At 47.4% G+C, this 27207-nt stretch overlaps 1 protein-coding gene across 1 annotated transcript in view; it reads left to right on the forward strand.

Moving 5' to 3' along the window:
- Window positions 1-27207, forward strand: part of LOC129713141 (FHF complex subunit HOOK interacting protein 2A-like) — a 56167-nt gene that overhangs the window by 8393 nt on the left and 20567 nt on the right. The window contains exons 5-15 of the mRNA XM_055661967.1: window positions 698-820; window positions 6476-6700; window positions 8366-8562; window positions 9056-9064; window positions 13999-14092; window positions 15183-15259; window positions 16385-16577; window positions 18108-18271; window positions 20518-20658; window positions 22714-22804; window positions 24489-24632. Of these exons, the coding sequence (XP_055517942.1) occupies window positions 698-820; window positions 6476-6700; window positions 8366-8562; window positions 9056-9064; window positions 13999-14092; window positions 15183-15259; window positions 16385-16577; window positions 18108-18271; window positions 20518-20658; window positions 22714-22804; window positions 24489-24632 (1458 nt within the window). The remainder of the gene's footprint in view (window positions 1-697; window positions 821-6475; window positions 6701-8365; window positions 8563-9055; window positions 9065-13998; window positions 14093-15182; window positions 15260-16384; window positions 16578-18107; window positions 18272-20517; window positions 20659-22713; window positions 22805-24488; window positions 24633-27207) is intronic.

Genomic DNA, 27207 nt, shown 5'->3' on the forward strand with positions numbered 1-27207 from the left:
GCTGCTCAGCACCTCATGTACAAGAGATAATGGGTGAAACAAGAGGATGGTCCAGAGGATGTATTGACCATGTTCTACGACAGAACATCAACTGGTTGCTTCCCATGTACAGTGCGGAGTTTAGTGATTTCCATCCGCAGCATAATTGACCCAGTTACAGGCCCCTCACACTTTACATGTGTTTGATTTATATCTTTATAAAATACCGCACTTGTTCCTTTAATGCCAAAGCTCGATTTATGTGCTCGTATATTTGTAATAAAGCGCACATATTTACTGCTGACATCGTAGTCGCGTATGTGTTTAATTTATGTGTTTTTGAATTATGCACTGCTGTTCAAGCACGTAACCCCGTAGAAAACGCGAGCTGACAGCAGTCTCAGTGAACAGGTACCTTAACTCGAAGATAGTCACAAAATGCTGGAGAGAAGTGGGTGACGTTTCATGTCGAGAATTTCACGCATTCCTTCTCTAAAGAGTTACTGCCTGTCCCGCTGAGTTACTCCAGCATTTTGTGTCTATCTTGGGTTTAAACCAGCAGGAGTGCCTTGACTCCTACTGCTTTCCAGTTTCCTCTTTACGTTGTCATTTCTGAACGTTACACAATCTAGTTATAATTTACGTTGGTGTAAAGTTTTAAAGTGGAGACTCCGTCACGTGGCTAATCTTCCTGTTTGCTCTCCGTTGGATCCGCTAGAAGTTGATCTGTTTGTGTGGCGGGGACCCGGCATCCAATACGGAAAAAGAAGAAGCGCAGTTTCTAACCACAGTCTGTGTGAAAATAAAGCAGGATCCTTACCTGATGAACTTCTTCATAGAGGTAGGTTGAGTTGCTGCAGCCAATGTATCATCTGTTACACTGTCACATCACTGTCTATCTGCATCCAATACATCTTACAGTTTGTGTATGTTGGGCTGAAATTACGACATGGAAAAAAAACACTGCAGTAACTCAGCAGGTCAAGCAGCATCTCTGGAGAACATGAATAGGTCAAGATACTTCTTCAGAATGATTGTGGTAATGGGGAGAAAGCTGGAAGAGAGGTGGGGTCGGGACAAATGCAGGCAAGTGACAGGTGGGTGAGTTTGAATGGCAGTTAAGGTCAGAGATGGGAATAGACAAGTGGCTGTGAGCTAAGGAGAAAAGTGATGCAAAATGTAAAGCCAGAGGAAGCGATATAGGAGGAAGGGAGGCAGGATAATGGGACAAATAGGTGCACATCCAGATAATTCCTCAACCAAGGCCGAGGTGGGATATAAAAAGGGGGGGGGGGGCTGTTGGTTACTTAACTAGAATTATGTTGAAGTTTGACATTGACATTGCTTTTGGTATTGCAGACATGGCCTGGGGCTGAAACCAGGAAGGCCACCTTTTGTAGTTAGGATGCTGTTTGCAGTCCTTGGAGCACAGGATGAAGGGGTGATCTTATAGTGGTGTATAAAATTGGGAGGAGCATGGATAGGATGAATGCATGGAAGATAGACACAAAATGTTGGAGGAACTCAGCGGGACAGGCAACATCTCTGGAGAGAAGGACTGAAGAAGGTCCCCGCCCGAAACATTACCCATTCCTTCTCCCCAGAGATGCTGCCTGGCCCGCTGTTACTCCGGCATTTTGTGTCTATCTTCGAACTGAATAAGATGCTTGGGGACTGTAACCTTCCGGGATTCTCTACATTTCTTTGCATTCTCCTATTCCCTCTAATAAATCTTCCATCAACCCATCACATGCTTTGGCAGAGGAACCTACCCTCACCTTCCCTGCCCTGCTTTCACCTTCCACTTGAGTCAGTATGAAAATGCCTGTGAGTCTCTCCTATATAACATTACAGGGGCTGTGAAGTCATAGAATGATACAGTGTGGAAACAGCAATTCCGCCCAACTGCACTAGTACCACCTGCCTGCGTTTGATCCATATCCCTCTAAACCTGTCTGATCTATGTGCCTGTCCAACTGTTTCTTAAACGTTGGGAGACACCCTGCCTCAACTACCTCTCTCTGGCATCTTGTTCCATGCACCCACCACCCTTTGTGTGAAAAGGTTACCCCTCAGATTCCTATTAAATCTTTTCCCCTTCACCTTAAACCTATGTGCTCTGGTCCTCGATCCACCTACTCTGGGCAAGAGACTCTCTGCATCTATGCGATCTATTCCTCTCATGATTTTATGCACAGATGTGAGATTTCAGTCCATCAATGACTGCAGTCTCTCTATGTTTCCATTGGGTTAAGAACCTGACACAATAGACAACACTGTAGGAGCTAGAAATATGAACTAAAACATCAATATTGGAAACAGCCACTGTGGATAGAAACAGTAAAATGCATCAGAAAATCCCAAGGATTTTCATAAAATTCAAGAGGGTATTCGGTGATAGGACCCTTCATCATAACTGTCAGCGAGAGAACAAGAAGATAGACACAGAAAGCTGCAATAACTCAGTGGTACAGGCAGCATCTCTGGAGGGATGTTTGGGGTCGAGACCCTTCTTCAAACTGTTTAGTGATAAGGGGAACAAGAGAGAACAAGTCAGTGTTGAGCAGCAAGTCGGGGAGGAAGGGTAGGACAAATGGAATATCTCTGACAGGATGAGAATAAATGAAGGTAGCAGGTAAGTTTGTAGCAGGAACGTAGCGGCTAGGTTCAGATGATGCCTCTCGGTGTGACGTGTTGTTCATGCGAGGGAGGCAGCACCTGCCCAGCAGGCCAGACGACAGATAGAAATAGACAACTTGAGTCAGGTTGATGACGGGTAGAAGTGGCCAGTTGTGGTTGAAGCGGCATGAAAGAGTGAGCATACTAACCTGGCAACGGAGTGTTGCTGATCACTACAGCCGCTGTCCCAGGCAAGGTGTTCCCAATGCTCGAGGTGTGCTGATGCCTGAGATGTCCCCAAATGCAAGATACTCGACTGCAACATTTATAGCAGTGGGGACTAGGTTTGAGTATTTTAACTGTTGTTTGTCCACACACACATGGCGCACACACAAACACACAATTCACACAGAGAGTGGTGAATCTCTGGAACTCTCTGCCACAGCGGGTAGTTGAGGCCAGTTCATTGGCTATATTTAAGAGGGAGTTAGATGTGGCCCTTATGGCCAAGGGGATCAGAGGGTATGGAGAAAAGGCAGGTACGGGATACTGAGTTGGATGATCAGCCATGATCATATTAAATGGCGGTGCAGGCTCGAAGGGCCGAATGGCCTACTCCTGCACCTAATTTCTATGTTTCTATGTTTCACACACACACACACACACACACACACACACGGCACACACACGGCACACACACACACACACGGCACACACACACACACGGCACACACACACACGGCACACACACACGGCACACACACACGCACACACACACGCGCACACACACACACGGCACACACACACACGGCACACACACACACGGCACACACACACACACACACACACACACACACACACACACACACACACACACACACACACACACACACACACACACACACACACACACACACACACACACACACACACACGTGGTGCAGTGCCAGAGTTGCTGCCTTACATCATCAGAGACCCGGGTTTGATCCTGGTTTTACGTTCTCCCCGTGACCTGCGTGGGGCTTCCCCAGGAGCTCCGGTTTCCTCCCAGACTCCAAAGACATACAAGATTGTAGGTTAACTGGCTTTAGTAAAAATTGTGAATTGTCCCTAGTGTGTAGTGTGTGCTAGTGTAATGGGGATCGCTGGTCAGCATGGACTCTGGGCCAAATGGCCTGTTTCCTCACTGTATCTAAACTTAAAGTTGGAGAAGTTTATATTGAGTCCTGAGGGCTTCAACTTGCCGAGAAGGAAGACGAGGTACAATTCTTCAAAGATAGACACAAAATGCTGGAGAAATTCAGCGGGACAGGCAGTATCTCTGGAGAGAAGGATTGGGTGACGTTCCGGGTCGAGATCATTCTTCAGACTAGTCAGGGAAAAGGGAAACGTGAGAATAAGAGAGTGATGTAGAAAGATAAAGACAAATGAATCCATCAGGTTCTAAGTAAAAGAAGTGTAGTCACCTTCCCACCCTGCTTCCTGTAAAGACTCTATCCCCTACTCCCAATTCCTCCGTCTATGCCGCAACTGCGCCCAGGATGAGGTGTTCAATACTAGGTCATCGGAGATGTCCTCATTCTTTTGGGAACGGGGGTTCTCCTCTTCCATTATAGATGAGGCCCTCACTAGGGTTGCTTCGATATCCTGCAGCCTCGCTCTTGCTCTCCCTCCCCCCATTCTTAACAAGGGCAGAGTCCCCCTTGTCCTCACCTTCCACCCCATCAGCCATCGCATACAGCATATTATCCTCCAACGCTTTCGCCACCTCCCAACGGGATCCCAATACTGGAAACATCTTCCCTTTTCCACCCCTTTCTGCTTTCCGCAGAGACCGTTCCCACCCCAGCCACAGTCTGTTTACCCTCCTCCCATCAGGGAGGCGCTACAGGTTTCTCCGTTGCCGGACCAGCAGGTCCAGGAACAGCTTCTTACCTGCGGCTGTTACATTACTTAACTCTGTACCTCAGTGATTGCCAGTCACCCCCCCCCCGGACACTCCTCCCCCCAGATAAATTGCACTACTACCACTGTATGTACGTATATATATTTAGTGCTCATTATTCTATGTTCGCTCTTCTGGGTAGATGCTAACTGCATTTCGTTGTCTCTGTACTGTACACTGCACAATGACAATAAAGTTTGAATCTGAATCTGAACTCCCTGGTCAACTTGTCCCTTCCCACCCAAACCACCCCCTCCCCAGGTACTTTCCCCTGCAACCGCAGGAGATGCAACAGCTGTCCCTTTACCTCCCCCATCAACTCTGTCCAAGGACAACAGTCTTTTCAGGTGAAGCAGAGATTTACTTGCACCTCCTCCAACCTCATTAACTGTATCCACTGTTCCAGATGTGGACTGCTGACGGAGACCAAGCGCCGGCTCGCTGATCGTTTTGCTGAACACCTCCATTCGGTCCGCCTAAACCTGCTTGATCTCTTGGTTGCTCAACACTCCCCCGCCCATTCCCACACTGACCTTTCTGTCCTGGGCCTCCTCCATATGCAGAGGGAGGCCCATTGCAAATTGGAGGAACAGCACCTCATATTTCGCTTGGGTAGCTTACAACCCAGCGGTATGAACATTGACTTCTCTAACTACAAGTAGCACTTGCTTTCCCTCTCTCGCTCCCATCTATGAAAGTTGGCGTGCAGGTACAGCAGGCAGTGAAGAAAGCTAATATGGCCGTCATAACAAGAGGAGTTGAGCATAGGAGCAAAGAGGTCCTTCTACAGTTGCACAGGGCCCTAGTGAGACCACACCTGGAGTATAGTGTGCAGTTTTTGTCCCCTAATTTGAGGAAGGACATTCTTGCTATTGAGGGAGTGCAGCGTAGGTTTACAAGGTTAATTCCCGGGATGGCGGGACTGTGATATGCTGAGAGAATGGAGCGGCTGGGCTTGTATACTCTGGAATTTAGAAGAATGAGGGAATCTTATTGAAACATATAAGATTATTAAGGGTTTGGACACGCTAGAGGCAGGAAACATGTTCCCGATGTTGGGGGAGTCCAGAACCAGGGGCTACAGTTGAAGAATAAGGGGTAAGCCATTTAGAATGGAGATGAGGAAATACCTTTTCACACAGAGAGTGGTGAGTCTGTGGAATTCTCTGCCTCAGAGGGCGGTGGAGGCCGGTACTCTGGATACTTTCAAGAGAAAGCTAGATAGGGCTCTTAAAGGTAGCGGAGTCAGGGGATATGTGGAGAAGGCAGGAATGGGGTACTGATTGGGGATGATTAGCCCTTATCACATTGAATGGTGGTGCTGGCTCGAAGGGCCGAATGGCCTAATCCACCTATTGTCTATTGTCTATTGAGAGGCAGCTAAGCTTTAGGTCACTCCTGTGGTCTGAACTAGGAGCTCTGGAAAGCAATCACCCAATCTGCATTTGTGAGGTAAACCACATTGTGACCAATGACTGCTGTAGACCAGGAAAGGCTCTTTCAACTTTAGACTTTACTTTAGAATTTAGAGATGAAGTACAGAACCAGGCCCTTTGCCCACCCAGTCTGCACAGACCAGCGAGCACCCTATGCACTAGCACTATCCTACAGACTAAGGACAATGTACAATTTTTACCAAAGCCTTCAAACCTGCACATCTTTGGAGTGTGGGAGGAAACCGGAACACCCGGAGAAAATCCACTCGATCACACGGAGAAGGTACAATTCCCATACAGACAGCACCCAAGGTCAGTATCGAACCCGGGTCTCTGGCATTGTCAGGCAGCAACTCTGCGCCACTGTGCCTCCCTCTTGAAGGATTGAGACTATTGTCGTGTTGAGTTTATTGAAATGAAGATATTTGTCAATGTGACCACTAGCTCTTTTTATTTAGTTATGCTGATGCTTTTTTCTAATGAATTGCTCTTGCAGAAGAAGAATTTTGCTGAGTCCCAAAGATCATTGTCATGTTCCTCTGAAAAGAGTGAAGTAGAGCAGCAAGAAGCTGATTCAACACACGCATCAAGATTGAGTTTGGCAGCAGGGGCCAGCCCATCGCACACTGACCAACCTGTGGCAGGTACAAGTCCCAAGGCCAAAGGCACTCAGCTGGAGAAGAACCTGCTTCATGCTGTCCTCACCCTCACCTCAAGTCAGGTATGTCCAAAGTTATGTGGTGTTATCAGTGATAGGAGCAAAATTAGAAATATAGAAAATAGGTGCAGGAGGAGGCCATTCGGCCCTTCAAGCCAGCACTGCCATTCATTGTGATCATGGCTGATCGTCCCCAATCAATAACCCGTGCCTGCCTTCTCCCCATATCCTTTGATTCCACTAGCCCCTAGAGCTCTATCTAACTCTCTCTTAAATCCATCCAGTGATTTGGCCTCCACTGCCCTCTGTGGCAGGGAATTCCACAAATTCACAACTCTGGGTGAAAAAGTTTTTTCTCACCTCAGTCTTAAATGTCCTCCCCTTTATTCCATGACTGTGGCCCCTGGTTCTGGATTTTATCTCTGTTGGTTTTGTTGTCACCATCTCATAGCTAACAATGGTTTATTCTACATTTTCCTTGATCTGCATCACTTTTGATCTCTTACACTTCCTTATCTCTGTAACTCCCTCTCCCCTGACGCTCAGTCTGAAGAAGGGCCTCGACCGGAAACGTCACCCATTGCTTCTGTCCAAAGATGCCGCCTGTTCCGCTGATTTTTGTATCTATTGTAGGAGATGGTGAAATTATGCTCCAATGGCTCCTGATGTTTGGGGTTTCAGGCAGCAATAGCGCAGTTGGTGGAGCCACTGCCTCACAGTGCCAGAGAACATGGGTTCAATCCTGACCTCAGAGTTTGCAGATTCTCCCTATGACCACGTGGGTTTCCTCCGGGTGCTCCGGTTTCCTCTCGCATCCAAAATACACGCAGGTTTGTAGGTTAATTGGCCTCTGTAAATTGCCCCTAGTGTGTAGGGAGTGGAAGAGAAATTGGGATAATATAGAACTAGTATGACTGGGTGATCATTGGTTGATGTGGACTAGATGGGCCAAAGGGCTAGTTTCCATGCCAAGCCTGATTTGGTCGAGGTATACAAGATCATGACAGGTAAGGAGGGAACAACTCTAATTAATAGAACATGGCTCAATGACAAAGATTGAACATTTGGGACACAATCTAAGGGGATGGGTGTATGCCAACAGGGTGCTATGAGTGCAGTTACAGGATAATCCAAACTTATCACAGAAAAGGCCATTCTGCTCACCATGTCTGTGCCAGTGTACAGTGCCGTCCAGCCAGCACCACAACCCAACAGTTGGGAACAGAATGGCTTGCGTGGGAATTGCATGGGCACTTGAAGGAAATGGTTTGCAGCCCACGGCTGAAAAGTTGGGGAGTGGGACTGTGCCTGGAGCTGGCACTAACGTGATGGGCTGAATGGCCTCACCCAACTCCACAGTAGTTCTGTGATTTTATAAATGTGGATTCTGCTGGAAATCTAGACGAGGGACGTAGAATTGTCAATAGACACAAAAAGCTGGAGTAACTCTGTAGGTCAGGCAACATCTCTGGAGAAAAGAAATAGGTTTCGAGTTGAGATGCTTCATCAGTCCGAGAGTCAGCAGAGAGGGAAACGAGAAATATGAAAAGGTACAAAGAACCAAATGAATGAAAGGTATGCAAAAGGACAAATGAAAGCCAGCAACTATGATCAAGGAAAGATGGAGCCCACACTGGTCCAATGTTGGCTGTGGAGAAGATGATAATAAGTGATACAAATACAATGTTGGCTTACAGCTCTCATCATATCTATATTCTCCCCGTGTAGGAAAAGCGATTTGCATTGAAGGCCTGCGAAAGCTTGCTCCTGTTAGTCACGTTACCGGAGGACGTGACAGCACAGTACCTGGTCGAAGGCACAGCATTATGTCGAACACTGGCTGACCGACTGGCTGACCTCTACAGGCTAATACCCGAAGCCACTGACCCGGGACAAGTTGAGTTGCTGGGGAGAGTGAACTGGCGGTACATAAAACTATTCAAGTTTAAGAATCAGAAAATGAAGAGATGTTTGCATTGTTGCAATGTTTCGTATTGCTTAAGTGATGAATTCCACATGATCCCTGACTTCTGCAGGCAACAAAGGCTTTTTTTTCACTACCTCAGTACACGTGACCACAAACTCAACACAAACTTATGAAGGAGATGCTTTCACCAAGTGATAATCCATGAATCAGAAAGGCCATTCCCAATAGGTTTTACTCCTAGTTGCATTCTGGAATTCAATGTCACGGTGAATAAAAATGCAGACATTTAAAAATACCTTAACAAAGGTATCTGAAGAAGAAGAATCGTATTATATTTTATTATCTTAAATTAAGATAATAAAATATTATTATCTTAAATTATCTTAAATTAAGATAATAAACAGATAGTCAGTCCCGACCCATCCTTTTTCTCCAGAGATACTGCCCGACCCACTAAGTTACTCCAGCACTTTGTGTCTATCAATGGAGAGTTCTGACAGGTGGGCACTTCCTCTCACAGAACAGGGTTTCCACCTCAGCAAAAGACAGTTGAGGTAAATCTTTTCTTCCACAAGTTCACAAGTTATTGGAGTAGAAATAGACCATTGAGTCCACTCCACCATTCAATCATGGCTGATCTCTGCCTCCTAATCCCAATGTCCTGCCTTCTCCCCTTGACTCCCGTTCCAATCAAGAAATCTTTCTCTCACAGTTGTGAATCTCTCAAAGGCATTTTTTAAATTTGAGTATAAGAGTTAGGAAGTCATGTTGCAGCTTTATAATTATTTGATGATGCCGCAAATGTAATGTAGTGTGCAGTTCTGGTCGTCCCATTACAGGAAGTATGTAGAGGCTTTGGTGCAGAAGAGGTTACCAGAATTCTAAGCAAAAAACACAAAGCGCTGGAGTAACTCAGAGGGTCAGGTAGCGTCTTTGGAAATAGGCAATATTTTGGGTTAGGACCTTTCTTCATTCAGGAGTAGTTAACTGTGCAAATATTGTAGGGAGACAAAAAAGCTGGAAAAAATTCAGCGGGTGAGGCAACATCTATGGAGCGAAGGAATAGGTGACGTTTCCGGTCGAGACCCTTCTTCAGACTGATGTCGGGGGGGCGGGAAAAAGAAAGGAAGAGACAGAGATCGTAGGCTCCCCCCTTCTCCCCCCCCTTCTTCCCCCCCCCTCCCTTCCCTCCCTCCCCCCTTCTCCCCCACCCTTCTCCCCCCCCTTCTTCTTCTCCCCCCCTTCTCCCCCACCCTTCTTCCCACCCTTCTCCCCACCCTTCCCCCCCCCTCCCTTCCCCCCCTTCCATCCCCCCTTCTTCCCCCCCCCCCCCCCCCCCATCCCTTCTGAGGCAGAGAATTCCACAGATTCACAACTCTCTGGGTGAAAACGTTTTTTTCCTCATCTCCGTTCTAAATGGCCTACCCCATATTCTTAAACTGTGGCCCTTGGTTCTGGATTCCCCCAACATCGGAAACATGTTTCCTGCCTCTAGCATGTCTAATCCCTTAATAATCTTATATGTCAATAAGATCCACTCATCCTTCTAAACTCCAGTGTATTCAAGCCCAGTCACTCCATTCTATCAACATTCTTACCATAGAGAAGGTTCACCAGACTGATTCCTGGGATGTCAGGACTTTCATATGAAGAAAGACTGGATAGATATGAAGAAAGACTGGATTTAGAAGATTGAGGGGGTATCTTATAGAAACTTACAAAATTCTTAAGGGGTTGGACAGGCTAGATGCAGGAAGATTGTCCCCGATGTTGGGGAAGTCCAGAACAAGGGGTCACAGTTTAAGGATAAGGGGGAAATCTTTTAGAACCGAGATGAGGAAAACTTTTTTCACACAGAGAGTGGTGAATCTCTGGAATTCTCTCCCGCAGAAGGTAGTTGAGGCCAGTTCATTGGCTATATTTAAGAGGGAGTTAGATGTGGCCCTTGTGGCTAAAGGGATCAGGGGGTATGGAGAGAAGGGGGAATACTTTGGATGATCAGCCATGATCATATTGAATGGCGGTGAGGCTCGAAGGGCCGAATGGCCTATCCTGTGCAATTTTATGTTTCTATACGCACCCGTAGACAGGATGAAACCCAGATCTCTGGCGCTGTAAGGCAGCAACTCCACCACTGTGCTACCGTGCTGCCCTTGGAGTGTGGGAGGAAACCGGAGCATCTGGAGAATACCCACCTGGTCTCTGGCACTGTGAGACAGAAACCTTACCACTGTGCCACCCAGCCACTGGTCATCCTGCTAGTGAATATGCCATTAAGCTGGAAAGAGTGCAGAAATGATTGATGAGGATGTTGCCAGGACTTGAGGGACTGAGCTATAGGGAGAGGTTGGATAGGCTAGGAATAGATTCCTTGGAGAATAGAAGGCTGAGGGGTGATCTCATAGAGGTGTATATAATCATAAGGGGGATCAATAAAATAAATGCACAGTCTGTTTCGCCCAGGGCTGGGAATCAAAACTAAAAGGCATAGATTTAAATGAGAAGGGACAGATATAATAGCAACTTGAGGGGCGGTGGGAATGTGAAATGAAATGCTGGAGGAAGTGTCTGAAACAAGTAAGAAAAACAACATTTAACAAATATTGAGACGGGTACAAGGAAAGGAGAGGTTTGAAGGGATATTAGTCAAACGCAGGCGTGGAACTAGCATGGTGGGGCATCTTGGTTGGCATGGACCATTTGGGCCGAAGAGTCTGTTCTGTGCTCTATGACTTGTCTGTGTGGATTGTGCTTGTTCTCACTATGACTGCGCCGGTCTCTTCTGGGTGCTCCAACATCCTGCTCTATCTCAAAGCCATACGGGTTAATTAGCTGTTATAACTTTGTATGTGAGTGCAATGGTAGTTTCTGGGGGAATTGATGGGAATGTGGTGAGATTAAAATAAGATCAGTGTAGATGGGAGATAGACACAAAATGCTGGAGTAACTCAGCGGGACAGGCAGACTGAAGCAGAATCTTGACCCGAAACTTCACCCATTCCTTCTCTCTAGAGATGATGCCTGTCCCGCTGAGTTACTCCAGCATTTTGTGTCTATCTTTGGTTTAAACCAGCATCTGCAGTTCCTTCCTACACATTCAGTGTAGATGTGTGCTTGATGATCAACGAGGACTTGTGGGACTAAAACGCATGTTTCCATCATGTATGGTTGGATAAACAACAGCTGTTATTCAGTTGTACAGCACATTGAGTTGTACAGAACATTGAGTTGTACAGCACAGCTCCTTTCCTCCCACCTCCACACCAACTTTGTTGTCCACCTACTCTAACCCAACTGCAAGCATTAGCTTCATATCCTTCTGCATTGCAGTCAGTCTAAACACTTCTTAAATGTAATGATTGTATCTGACTCCACCGCCCCTCTGTCAGGCTGTTCCAGATATCAACCACGGGGAAAAAATAGCCCTCAGATCCTCTTTCAAACTTTCCTCTTACTTTAAACCTATGTCCTCTTGTTACCCCTTCCATGGCTAAAAGGAAGGGGTAACAATTCCTTCTGTTGTTGATGGAAACGTGATTTTGACTCGATGCCTCTCATAGTCTTATATACTTCCATCAGGATCACCTCTTTGCTTTAGTCACTCCAGGGCAAACAAGCCCAGCCTACTCGATCTCTCCCAACAACTGAGGTCCTCCAATCCAGGCAACATCCGGTGTGAATCTCTATACTTCTTCCTGGTGTCATTTATCCAATGCATTTTCTCCATTGCAACCTCATCCTGCCTATAGTCTGGCAACCAGAACTACACACACACATGTGACCGAGCTGGTCTTTTGAAAAGTTGCAAGGTGAAGTTCTACCTCTTATATTCCATGCCCTGATTTATGAAGGCAAACGTGCCAAGTCTATGTTCTATGTTTCTATGTTTCCAAGTGCATTCTTCCCCATCCTATCAGCCTGTGCTGCTACTTTCAGGACAATGCAGACTTGGACCAAGAGTCCCCTAAGTTTGTCAGCATTCCTTGGTGCTCTGCCACCCACTGTGCACGTCCTACCCCCATTTGAGTTCCACAGTGCATAGATGCCATCACTTGTCAGGATGACATTCCGCCTGCCGTTGCCCCACCCGACGTTCCTGCTGCAGCCTCAGATCGCCTTCCACACCACCACCACCACCAATCTCCGTGTGATGAGCAGGGACCCCATGTTCTCTTGCAGAGCCTCTGGCACTGCACAGCCGTGCCTCTGCACAAACCCGCCACAGCTGGGATGTGTGACGTAGACTTGCTCAGATACTGCGACGTTTGCTGGAATTCCCACTGAAGAAGGTTCAGTCGGTTTAGTCTAGCTTATTGTCACGTGTACCGAGGTACAGTGAAAAGCTTTTGTTGCGTGCTAACCAGTCAGCAGAAAGTCAATACATGATTACAATCGGGCCATTTACATGCTAAGGGAATAACATTTAGTGCAAGGTAAAGCCAGCAAAATCCGATCAAGGATAGTCCGAGGGTCACCACTGAGGTAGATAGTAGTTCAGCACTGCTCTCTGCTTGTGGTAGGATGATTCCGTTACCTGATAACAGCTGGGAAGAAACTGTCCCGGAATCTGGAGGTGTGTGTTTTCACACTTCTAAACAACTTGCCTGGTGGGAGAGGGGAGGAGGGAGTGACCAGGGTGCAACACGTCCTTGATTATGCTGCCGACCTTGCCGAGGCAGCGTGAGGTATAAATGTAGTCAATGGAAGGGAGTTTGGTTTGTGTGATGGTCTGGGCTGCGTCCACAATTCCCTGCACTTTCTTGTTGTCTTGAATGGAGCTGAGATGCATCCTGATGAAATGCTTTCTATTGTGCATCTGTAGAAGTTGGTGAGAGTTGTGAAGGACATGCCAAACTTCCTAAGCCTTCTAAGGAAGTTGAGGCATTGGTGTGATTGCGAATGTATAATACACAAGATCTATATTTTAAAATTTTGAGGAAATATTAGAAAAGAAGTTTATTTCTCAAGGATGATTTAAACATGTTACAATGCCAGCTGCTGTAGGGTTGAAAAGAATGTAACTTAATGAAACTCAATGGACGGTAATGAAAAGACTGCCTATAAACATGATTCATAGGCATATCCCACAGATATTACTGTTTGGGCCAACAGTGCAAAAACAGTGCAACATACATAGTCGTATTGCATGGAAACAGGCCCTTTGGCCCAACTCATCCATGCTGGCCGAGATGTGTACGTACCTTTGCCCGCATGTGGCCCATTTCCCTCTGATCCCTTTGTAATCCGTGTTCTCAGAAGCTTAGCCCCTCAGTATCCTGTGGCAACAGTGAGAATCTGATTTTCAGTGAGTCCCTAATGGTGTTGCCTGGAACTGACATATTGCATCTCCCCTGCATCTGCTGCTCAAGGTCTGAACACATATGCTGCTGATTTCTGAGCCTAATGGGGGCTGAGATGCCTCTGCTCTGTGGAGTCACACATTTCCTGATGGGGCAGATGCGGGATTTGTGGTGTCCTTCCTCTCGTGGCTGCACTATTGTGATCAGCTGGTGGGAGAAGCCCACAAGGTATGTAGCACTCACGGTGCACGCTGGAATGTTTCACCTACTCCGTCCTCTTGAGGGCGTGTGTGGGCTCCACGGGGTGTTGGAGGGTTGGCTGAAGCGTTCAGTGTCACAGGAACCAATGACTGTATTGCTGCACACAGCTACTGGTATAACAGGTGCAGGGCAATGCATTACAGAGCCAGAATATCTGGACAAGATTTCAGTTTCAGATCAGAACTATGGTTGATATCCTGGGCTCATCTTGCAAACAAATTGGCAACATAAGTATACAATAAAAGCATTTACAAGACACTTGGACAGGTACATGAATAGGAAATGTTTCGAGGGATATGGGCTAAACACGGACACATGGGTCTAGCATCTTTGGCATAGACAAGTTGGACTGAAGGGCTAGTTTTTATGCTCTGTGACTATGACCTAAGCAAACATTGAAAATTTGAATAAAAATCAAGTTTGAAGTGCAACTGGTTGATCTGGAACTTTTCAGACAGGTGGCCTTTCTTGCCAAGTTAATCCTCAGCGAGGCTGTGCTGAAATCCTGACTTATAACAGTTCGAACCAGAGACTGCTCGGAGAGCCGATCCTTACATTGGTCTTGCTTGGGAATAAGTTTAGTTTAGAGATACAGTGCGGAAACAGGCTCTTTGGCCCACCGGGTCTGCTCCGACCAGCGACCCCTGCATATTAACACTATCCTACACACACTAGCGACAATTTATTTTATATTTACCAAGCCAATTTACTTACATATCTGTACGCCTTTGGGGTGTGGGAGTAAACTGAAGATCTCAGAGAAAACCCACGCAGGTCATGGGGAGAACGTACAAACTCCATACAGACAGAACGCGTTCAAACCTGCAACTCTACCGTTGTGCTGTGAAAGCCTGTGTTGCTGCTCAGTGACCCTGCCACCTGGTTACAGGAGGGTGCCAGTCGTCTCACCAAGTACCAGCTAACGGCCAGGTGCCTTTTCCCACTTGAGCAGCATTCACCAGTTGCGGGTGGAAGCTGTTTGGTCTGTGCTCTCACTGGCTGACCCTGCATTTGCAGCTGCTGCCAGTAACACCTACGTTTCTCTTTCCTCATGCAGACAACGGCTGCCGCTCTGGCCCGTGAGATCAGGACTCGCTTCTTCCACAAGGTCTTAGAGCCACAACTACTACAGGTGTAAGTTAATTGTCTCCTTTAATGGGGTGTCATGAAACGCGTGTGAATTGAGCGGCCATTTTAACTTTCCATGAGATGGCATTCAGAGGGTGATGGTGGCGGGTTGGTTTTGTGATCGATGCCTGTGGCTGGCGCTGTCAATTTTGAAGAAGAGTCTTAACCCGAAATGTCACCACAAAGGCTCAGTCGACCTCGGTTCCAGCTGACTTGAGTTATAAGGAGAGATTGGACAGGCTGGGACAATGTTCTGGAGTGAAAAGGCTACGGGACGACCTGATAGAGATGTAAGATCATGAGAGGCAGAGATAAAGAGGATGCTCACTGACTGTCTTTTCCCCAGGGTAGGAAAGTCTGAAAATAGAGGTTATGGATTTAAGTTATGGGACAAGTTTTTCACACAGTGTGTCTGTGGAATGATCTGCCCAGGAGGTGGTGGAGGCAGATACAATTACAACATTTGAAAAATCATTTTGAATTGCGAATGGATAGGAATGTTTTAGAGCAGGGGTGTCAAACCCGTGGCCCGCGAAGGGGTCCGATCAGGATGATTTCCCCAATGCCAGAGTGGGCTGCAGCTGTCCACGGTGCCGGATCAGACTGCGTTTGCGTGTGTGTGCCATGATCCAGCACGCATGAAGTCACATTTTGTCCGTGACCTAAATTAGTTAAAATGACTTTGACACCCCTGTTTTAGCGGGATTTGGACCAAATACAGGAAAATTGAATACATTTAGATAGTGTATAATCCACGCACTTGGTCCGCGTGGATTAGCATGTCATATAACTCTGTCAATGGGAGAGTGGTGAACTTGTGGAATGCTGCTTTAGAGAAAGCAGTTGAAGCCAAATCATTGACTATATTCAGGGAAGAGTTATTCATGAATATATTCAGGAAGGAGGTAAGAATGTCACTGTTCCATTTTGGGACATATGACAAACAAATACTCTTGACTCATTCTTGGGGCCAGATGGAAGAGAGGGGGCAGGGATGGGGGGGGGTTGTTGAAAGTTTTGTGATCATGTTGACTAGCCTAGCAGATGTGAAGGGCCGAATGGCCTTCTCGTGCTGCTATTGCCCACGTTTCTCTGCACGTGACTGACTACCACCATGTTCACGATGTCTAGGTCGGAGATGGGCATCCTGTCCTCCACCGCACTGCTGACGGGGGTCCTGGCACACACCACATCCCCCCAGCTGCTGGATGAACTGGTTTGCTTTTTGCTGGGCGATGGGCGACAGGCGGAGGTGCCAGTGGACTCAGGCCGTCCCACACTGCGCTGCCAGCTAATAGAGCGTTGCAATCATCTGTCTGACGAGGTGAGCTCCAGCCCAGCACGCCGGGGTCACAGGTCAGGGCAGTGTGGTCATTGTAATGGTGTCATGCCAGCATGGTGTATAACTGGGGGAGGGCACACTGACGTTACAGGTCAGTGCAAACTTGTCATGCGTTAACATTCCAGTTCCAGCCACTTTTAGTTTAGAGATACAGAGCAGAAACAGGCCCTTCAGCCCAACCAGTCCGTGACGACCAGCGATCCCCGCACACTAACAATTTCCTATACACACTAGGGAGCCAATTAGCCTACAAACATCTTCGTCCGGAGCTCCCGGAGAAATCCCTTACAGGTCACGGGGAAAACGTACAAACTCCGTACAGACAGCACCGATAGTCAGGATCGAACCCGTGTCTCTGGCGCTGTGGCAGCAACTCTACCGCTGCGCCACCGTGCTGCCCTTCATTCAGTCTTGTTGCAATCTGGTTTGTTAACTGAATCGCAAGCTTCTGTGGATGCAATGATTGAGAAATACAGGTGAGCCAGGATAATTTGGCTGCACTCCACCCCATAGGCTGGAAGGAAGTAAGTTTGTGCCCATCTCTGAGTTTATATTTGCAACCGAGGTTGATACTGGTGAATGATGGCGCAGTGGTAGAGTTGCTGCCTCATAGCGCTGCCTTTGAGACCCGAGTTTGATCCCGACTATGGGTGCTGTCTGTATGGGGGTTGTACCTTCTTCCCGTGACCATGTGTGGGTTTTCTCCGAGGTTTTGGTTTCCTCCCACACTCCAAAGATGTACAGGTTTGTAGGTTAATTGGCTTGTGTTTGTATACTTTGTATGAGTGTAAATTGTCCCGTGTTTGTAGGCTTGTACTGGTGTGCAGGGATCGCTGGTCAGCGCGGACTCGATGGGCCGAAGGCCTGTTTCCACGTTGAATCTCTAAACTAAACTAAAATGACCATCTTGATGTTGCAAACCTCACCTTTCTTGCTATCACATGGCATGATCTCACAGTATCAGCTCATGATGGGAACAGATATAGAAAGATGTTGTCAGGCTGGAAAGGATCAGAGAAGATTCACGCGGATGTTACCAGGACTAAAGGGACTGAGCTATCGGGACAATTTGAACAGGCTAGGACTTTATTCCTTAGAGCGCCGGAGGATGAGAGGTGATCTTATGAGGTGTATAAGATCACGAGGGGGATAGATAGCGTGAGTCTTTTACGCAGACTACGGGAATCAAGAACCAGAACATATAGATTTAAGGTGAGAGGGGAAATATTTAATAGGAACCTGAGAGGCAATGTTTTCACACTGAAAGTGGTGGGTGTTTGGAACAAGTTGCCAGAGGAGGTAGTTGAGGTAGGTACTATAACAACATTCAAAAGACATTTGAACAGGTCCATGGATAGGAAGGATTTAGAGGGATATGGGCCCAACGCAAACAGGTGGGTTAGTGTAGATGGGGCATCTTTGTCGGTGTGGGCTGGTTGGTGTGAAGTCTCTGTCTCCGTGCTGCATGACCCTGTGCCCTGAGTGAGTTGTACATGTTGTGGATTCTTGCAGATCAGCATGGCCAGTCTCAGATTCTTCGAACAGCTCCTGCAGAAATCTCACGAGCACATCATTTATAACCTGGTGCTGCGGAACCTCAGTGACCGTCGTTACGTCACGCACAACAGCGGACCCGAGGAAGCGGCTGCAGACAGTGAACTACTGGACGAGGCAGAGTAAGGAACTGGGAGAGTTGTCATTAGTGACAGTGATGGTGGGAGCGCTCGGCTGGGCATGAGAGGAGCTGCTTCTGTGCTGGCAGTCCTCTTTGTCTAGCACCTCTTCCTGGGTCTCAGAGGCTCAATCCTCAGCCAATTTACCAAGACGCACAAAGTGCTGGAGTGATTCAGTGGGTCAGGCAGCATCTCGGAAACAGATAGATTGGGACATTTCAGGTCGCGACCCTTCTTCAATCTGAACAAGGATTCCAACCATGGTCTCCAGGGATGTTGCCTGACCCACTCAGTTACTCAAGCACTTTGTACCTTTTTATAAACCAGCGGCTTCAGTTCTTTCTACCAAGAGGCGGCTGTGTCCTCTACTTCCACCTGCTGCTTTGTTTGAAACTCAGACCAAGGTTTGTGAAGAGCTGCAGTACAACACAGTGGAAGTGGTCTGTGGTGCGTTCATCTAGTGAGGTGAAGGTGCAAGAACAAGACAGTATAGCCCAGGCCCTTCAGCCCACAAAGCCAACCATGATGTCAGATTAAACTAACCTTCTCTACCCACACATGATCCATATCCCTCTATTCTGAATCAGTCTGAAGAAAGGTCTCGGCCCAAAACGTCACCTATTCCTTCTCTCCAGAGATGCTGATTGTCCCGCAATCTCCCCGCTGAGTTACTCCAGCATTTTGTGTCCCTCCATTCCCTTCCTGTTCATGTGTCTGTCTAAATGCCTCTGAAACATCAATATACTGTCTGCTTCCACCATTCCCCTTGGCAGCATGTTTCAGTCATCTCTGTGTAAAATAACTTACCATGTGCATCGTTTTAAAACTGTCCCCCTCTCTCCTTAAACCCGTGCCCTCTAGAGTATGACATTTCTACTATGTGGAAACTGCTCAGGCTATCTACCCTACCTCTGCCTCCCATAATATTGTATACTTTTATCAGGGCTTCCCTCAGATTAATGATTACAGAATCCAAGTTTGTCCAACCTCTCTTTATAACTTTATTAGTTTGGTCTCCCATTCCTTTTCTCCAGAGATGCTGTCTCACCCGCTGAGTTACCCCACCATTTTGTGTCTACCCCTCTTTATAACTAATAACTCTATAATCCGTGTAAACCTCTTCTGCACCTGTCTCCAGAATCACCACATCCCTCCTGTAATAGACAATTGACAAAAGGTGCAGGAGTAGGCCATTCGGCCCTTCGGCCATTCAATGTGATCATGGCTGATTATCCACAATCAGTATCCTGTTCCTGCCTTCTCCCCATATCCCCTGACTGCACTATCTTCAAGAGCCCTATCTAGCTCTCTCTTGAAAGTATCCAGAGAACTGGCCTCCACCGCCCTCTGAGGCAGACTCACAACTCTCTGTGTGAAGCATCTCCGTTCTAAATGGCTTACCCCTTATTCTTAAACTGTGGCCCCTGGTTCTGGACTCCGCCAACATCGGGAACATGTTTCCTGCCTCTAGTGTGTCCAAACCCTTAATAATCTTTTATCTTTCAATAAGATTCCCTCTCATCCTTCTAAACTCTAGCGTGTACAAGCCCAGCCGCTCCATTCTCTCAGCATATGACAGTCCTGCCATCCCGGAAATTAACCTTGGGGTACCTCACTAATCACTGCCTGCCATTCTGAAAGGGACTTGTTAATCCTTACTCTTTGTTTCCTGTCTGCCAACCAATTTTCTATCCATGTCAGCGCTCTACTCCCAATACCATGTGCCCTAATATTGCCCACTAATCTCCTATGTGGGACCTTATCAAATGCTTTCTGAAAGTCCAGGTACACTACAGTTCTACTATGGGAAATGGGCTTGGGCTATCTCCCTTGTCCAATGGTGCAATCAGAACTTCAGTTTGCTCCTACTGAGGCCTAACTGCAGTTCTAGTTTTAGTTTTACAGATACAGTGTGGAACTGTAGCGGTACAGACAAGCATCCGTAGTCAGGATTGAACCCGGGTCTCTTGCGCTGTAAGGAGCAACTCCATCCCTGCACCACCGTGCCACTGTTCAGTATGGTTTCATTGCCTTCTTTACAAGAGATTGGCAATAAATGGCTCAATGACAAAGCCACACATTAACAAATAAAATCAAAGCTGGAAAATAGTATTGGAGTGGACAGTTTTTATTTAACTGCTGTGATCCCATTAAATTGATGACTCTGAGCCACAGATTGCTCTGCTGTCCATAGGTGGGCATGTACCCAATGACGGACTGACTTGGCTCTCCTCCTATTGTACTCCTAGGGAACTGGAAGATGATCCTTTCTTTACGGATATCTACGTCGGGAGCAGATTCCCAGCCGCGGATTGGCTGGTTGCACCAGCAACAACGCAAGCAGCAGCCAAAACCAATGGAAAACCAGAGGTGAACAGAATAGTCCACAGGTCAGTGAATGAGTGGCCTCTCTCAGCTTCCTGCCACCAGTCAGTCAAAATGGAGGTCGGAGACAGGAGGAGAACTTCTTCAAAGTAGGCACACCTTGTCAAGGATCCCACCCCAAAACTTCACCTCTATCCATGTTCTCCAAGAATTCGCTTGGGCAGCTTACAACAGAGTCATATGAACCTTGATTTCTCCAATTTCAAGTAACCCGTGCATTCCCCCTCTCTCCACCCCTCCACCACCCCAGCCGTCCTCCAAGTTCCAGTGTCCACTTCCATTTATCCCTTTGTTATCACCTCTTCCACAGCCATCAAGGAAGTGTAGATGCTGGGGGTTTTTTAAAGCACACATAGTGCTGGTGTAACTCAGCAGGTCAGGCAACATCACCGGAGAACATGGTTAGCTGATGTTTCAGATCAGGACCCTTCTTCTGAGTAAAAAACGCCCCGACCCAAAAAGTCACCTATCCATCCATGTTCACCAGACTCGCTGACTTACTCCAGCACTTTCTGTCTTTTTTTTTGTATTTGGTTGCTTAATAAATTCCTATTGAACTGTTGCACTAACCCATCTGTACATTAAACTTAAGGAACTTTGTGGGTATGTTTTTAGATAGATTGATAAGATTAACGATGGGATGCTTATATTTCTAAACATTTCTACATAAGATGCTCCTCGCCTTACAAACCCCCGACTTTTGTACAACCTGTACGCGTGTGTGAGTGTGAAAGCTGTACTCTAATATTTGACTATTCCGCCCTCAGCAAAGGACTCCACACTCTCAGATGTTATGAGCAAGAACTACTCATAAGTTGATAAGGCATAAGAGCAGAATTAACCCATTCAGCCCATTGCTCTGCCATTCAATCATAGCTGATCGATATTTCCCGCTCAACTCCATTCTCCTGCCATCTCCCCATGATTTAGTTTAGCCTAGTTTAGAGATACAGTGGGGAAACAGGCCCTTCGGCCCCCCGGGTCCGTGCCGACCAGCTATCCTGGCACATTGACACTATCCTGCACACACTAGGGGCAATTTTTACATTTGCCAATTAACCTGCAAACCTGTACGACTTTGGAGTGTGCGACGAAACCGAAGATCTCGGAGAAAACCCACGCAGGTCACGGGGAGAACGTACACATTCTGTACAGACAGCATTCGTAACCGGGATCGTACCCGGGTCTCCGGTACTGCATTCGCTGTCAGGCAGCAACTCTACAGCTGCGCCACCTTGACCGCCCTAATCTTTGATTCCCTTACTAATCAAGAACTAATCTATCTCTGCCTTACAAATATCCATTGACCACCTCCACAGCTGTCTGTGGCAATTAATTCCACAGATTCACCACCCTCTGAATAAAGAAATTCCTCTTCATCTCCATTCTACTCCATAGTGATAGACAGCAAGACTTTGTGTGCGAGGAATTATGTGTCACTACTTTGACTCAGCTTTTTACCAAGGATCCTGAGGATTGACCAGGGCCGGCTGTAGATGTTGTCTATGTGGACTTCAGCAAGGCCTTTGACAAAGTCCTGCATGTTACACCAGTCTGGAAGAATAGATCACATGTTAGCCATTTCCATACAACAATGGCTTGGTGGAAGGGTCAGAGGGTGGTAGTGGAGGGTTGTTTTCCTGAGTCTGCAGGGGTGGGTGCCAGTTCCGCTGTTGTTTGTCATTTATATTAACGATTTGGATGACATGGTAAGTTTGCAGCACCGAAGTTGATGGTGTAGTGGACAGTGAAGAGGATTATCTCAAATTTCAATTAGAGGATGTGAGAGAACGCTTTGTCACTGTATGGAACGAGCTGCCAGAGAAAGTAGCTCAGAAAGACGACCTTGTTGGCATGGACAAGGTGGGCCAAAGGGCCTGTTTCCATGCTCTATAGCTCTAACCCTAAATTAGATGTTGTGTTTCTGAAATTCTAATAATGACTACACTTCAAAAGCACTTCATTGACTGTGGCCGGCCTGAAGGGTGCAGGGAAATTGCAGGGCACCAACAGTCTCTTCTCCATTTCAAAAGCCTTAGCTGGTGTGCGTTGTGTTGCAGCTTTCTGTGTCTGGTTCCTGATGCAGTGAAGACCTCGCACCTGGTGGCAGGCTCTGGATACGACACCTATCTCGTGGACGCCCATCGATCGGTAAGAAAAACAGCACAGACCGAGTGACCGCTGTTTCCTGAAACCCTGATCCAAAGAATGAAACATTGGATGTGACCAAGCAGGGCGCTGGGTGACTAATGCCTTCTCTTGGCTGATTGTGTCACACCACCCAGACTATGGCTCTGTGAACTAGCACACCCATGCCAGCGAAATCACCTACCCACCTATACCGGCCGTGTACCAGCTCTTGGTCCAAAGCCTTCTGTGCCTCGCTTATGGAATACTGTGGGAGTCTTTCCCTCCAACCACAGCTGGGACAAACATTCCTGTCTTTCTGACATTTTTACACATCCATCCTTGCTTTGCTCCTGCACTTTAAAAAATGGGCCACCGCAAAAATGTTTGATTCCCTGCTGTATTACTGCTGTGCAGTCTGTAGAAATTATGTTGCAACAGAACATAGAACAGTACAGCACAGGAACAGGCCATTCAGCCCACAGTGTCTGTGCCGAACATGCCAGATAAACTCCTCAACTACCAGCAGGTGATCCATAATCCCTCAATACACCTGCATATCCATGTGTTTGAAAGCAACTTTCATATCTACCTCCACCATCATCCTATGTCTAGTCTTTGATATTTCCACCCTGGGGAAAAAGATCCTGTCCACCCTATCTACGTCTTTATATATTTCTATCAGGTCTCCCCTCAACCTCCAGTAATCCATAGAAAACAATCTAAGTGTGTCCAACCACTTCTTGTAGATAATGCCCTCTAATCCAGGGAGCATTCGGCTTAACCTCTTCTGCGCCGTTCCAAAGCCTCCTCATCCTCCCTGTAATGGGACGACCAGAAGTGCACACAATTCTCCCAATGCAGCCTAACCAAGCTGTACTGTCACTTCCTGGCTCTTATGCTCAATGTCCCAACCAATGAAGGTGAGCATACCATACACCTCTTAGAGTAATTGAGTGATACATCGTGTGAACAGGCCCTTCGGCCCAACTTGCCCACACCACCCAACATGTCCCAGCTGCATTAGTCCCACCTGCCTGCATTTGGTCCACATCCCTCCAAACTTGTCTTATCCATGTACCTGTCTAACTGTTTCATAAATGTTGGGATAGTCCCTGCCTCAACTACCTCCTCTGTCAGCTTGTTCCATTCACCCACCACCCTTTGTCTTCTCTGCCTGTGTTGCCACTTTCAGGGAGTTATAGACAGACCCGAGATACCTCTGTACATCAGTATTGTTGTGGGTCATCCTAACAAATGGATTCCGTGTCCCACACGCCTTTATCTTCTCTGCCCAGTGTCCCACACACCTGTGTCCCCTTTGTCCAGTGTCCCACACACCTGTGTCCCCTTTGCCCAGTGTCCAATACACCTTTGCCCTCTCTGCCCAGTGTCCCACACACACGTGCCCTCTCTATTCCGTGTCCCACACACCTTTGCCCTCTCTGCCCAGTGTCCCACACACCTGTGTCCCCTTTGCCCAGTGTCCAATACACCTTTGCCCTCTCTGCCCAGTGTCCCACACACACGTGCCCTCTCTATTCCGTGGCCCACACACCTTTGCCCTCTCTGCCCAGTGTCCCACACACCTGTGTCCCCTTTGCCCAGTGTCCCACACACACGTGCCCTCTCTGCCCAGTGTCCCACACACACGTTGCGCGGGTGGTCGGGTGCCGTTGCCCGTATCCCACCTGTCTCGTGCCTGCAGTTCCAGGGATGCTGCGCCAGGGCAGCAACGTGGAGTCGGCCTCAACGTCCTGGTGCTCAGGAACGCTGCCGTCCAGTTGTGGACTTTTACGAAGGAGACTTCCTGAGAATGCTGCTGGACCGAATGTCACAGATCCTGCACCAGGTAACAGGACGGGAAGGGACAGGACAGGACCTGCACCAGGTAATGGGGACAGGACAGGACCTGGCAGATGGGTTGAACAGGTACTTTGGATCTGTCTTCACTAAGGAGGACACCAACAATCTTCCTGATATAGTAGTGGCCAGAGGATCTGGGGTGACTGAAGGAAACTGATGGGATAGACTGATGGGACTGAAGGCTGATAAATCCCCAGGGCCTGATGGTCTGAAAAGGAATTATAGACCAGTTAGCCTGACATCGGTGGTGGGGAAGATGCTGGAGTCAATTATAAAAGATGAGATAGCCGAACATTTGAATAGCAGTAGCAGGATCGGTCCGAGTCAGCATGGATTTATGAAGGGGAAATCATGCTTGACTAATCTTCTGGAATCTTTTGAAGATGTAACTAGGAAAATGGACAAGGGGGAGCCAGTGGATGTAGTGTACCTGGACTTTCAGAAAGCATTTGATAAGGCCCCACATAGGAGATTAGTGGGCAAAATTAGGGCACATGGTATTGGGGATAGAGTGCTGACATGGATAGAGAAGTGGTTGGCAGACAGGAAACAAACAGTAGGGATTAACGGGTCCCGTTCAGAATGGCAGGCAGTGACGAGTGGGGTACTGCAAGGCTTGGTGCTGGGACCGTAGCTATTTACAATACACATCAATGATTTGGATGAAGGGATTCAAAGTAACATTAGCAAATTTGCAGATGACATAAAGTTGGGTGGCAGTGTGAACTGAGGAGGATGCCATGAAAATGCAGGGTGACTTGGACAGGTTGGGGGAGTGGGCAGATGCATGGCAGATGAAGTTTAATGCGGATAAATGTGAGGTTATCCACTTTGGTAGCAAAAACAGGAAGGCAGATTACTATATAAATGGCGTCAAGATGGGAAAAAGGGTAGTACAGCAGGAAGTGAAGAAAGCGAATGGCATATTGGCCTTTATAACAAGAGGAATTGAATATAGGAGCAAAGTGGTCCTTCTGCAGTTGTACTAGGCCCTAGTGAGACTACACCTGGATTATTGTGTGCAGTTTTGGTCCCCTAATTTGAGGAAGGACATTCTTGCTATTGAGGGAGTGCAGCGTAGGTTTACAAGGTTAATTCCCGGGATGGCAGGACTGTCATATGCTGAGAGAATGGAGCAGCTGGGCTTGTACACTGGAATTTAGAAGGATGAGAGGATATATTGAAACATTAAGAGTGTTAAGGGCTTGGGCACACTAGAGGCAGGAAACATGTTCCCGATGTTGGGGGGAGTGCAGCACCAGGGGTCACTGTTTAAGAATAGGAGTAAGCCATTTAGAATGGAGACGAGGAAACACTTTTTCTCACAGAGAGTGGTGAGTGTGGAATTCTCTGCCTCAGTGGGCGGTGGAGGCAGGTTCTCTGGATGCTTTTAAGAGAGAGCTAGATTGGGCTCTTAAAAATAGTGGAGTCAGGGGATATGGGGAAAAGGCAGGAACGGGGTACTGATTGGGGATGATCAGGCATGATCTCATTGAATGGTGGTGCTGGCTCGAAGGGCCGAACGGCCTACTCCTGCACCTATTGTCTATTGTACCAGGTAACACGGACAGGACAGTACCTGCGCCAGGTAACGTGAACAGGACAGGACCCACAGCAGGTAATGGGTGAGGGGACAGGACAGATTCTTACATCGTTGTTTGTCCTTTCTCTTTGGACGGTCGGAGTGAGGGAGTGGTGGTGCTGCCTGACGCAGTGCACTCACAGACCCAGCTCAATGTGGGGGGGGCTCAATCAGCTCACAGTCAGGACCTGGCTCCATTTCGACCCTGAGCAAAAGGATCCTGCCCAGGGCTGTGTGTACACGGAGATGGTGCTGGAGTGCCGGGGTGGCACTCTGGTATTGAGGCAGTGCTGTGCAACTGACTGACAGTGTCCCGGGAGCTGTGTTAGTGAGTGCCGCATATTGGAGTGCCCATGGTTTGGATTGAATGTTAACTCTAGTCCTTCCATGGGTGGAGAAACCCTGTAGCACTCACCATGCCCTGAGATGCTGTACGCGTACTGAGACAAAGTGGAGTTTACTTCATTGAGTTGAGTTTATTGTCACATGTACCAACCTACAGTGAACAGCTTTTGTTGCGCGCTAACCAGTCAGCGGAAAGACAATACAATCAGCCATTCACAATGTACAGATACACGATCAAGGGAATAACGTGAATATCGATTAGTACTAGATAAAGCCAGTAAAGTCCAATCAAAGATAGTCCGACGGTCTTGAAAGAGGTAGATAGTAGTTTGGGACTGCTCTCTAGTTGTTGGTAGGATGGTGCAGTTGCCTTCCCTGAATCTGGAGGTGTGCGTTTTCACATTCTATACCTTTTGTCTGATGGGGACATGCTGAACCTCCGAAGCTTTCTATGTAAGTAGAAGCATTGGTGAGCTTTCAAGAGTCAAGAGTCAATTTCTTGGTCGTTGCTACACTATGGGTGGTGCAGGAAAAGTTATTAATGATATTTTATTACTAGGAATTTGAAGTTTTTAACCATTTCTACTTCGGCACCGTCAATGCAAACTGGGGTATGTGAACCACTTCACTTCCT

The sequence above is a fragment of the Leucoraja erinacea genome, chromosome 35 (genome assembly GCF_028641065.1).
Source record: "Leucoraja erinacea ecotype New England chromosome 35, Leri_hhj_1, whole genome shotgun sequence".
In the NCBI taxonomy this organism is placed as follows: Eukaryota; Metazoa; Chordata; class Chondrichthyes; order Rajiformes; family Rajidae; genus Leucoraja; species Leucoraja erinaceus.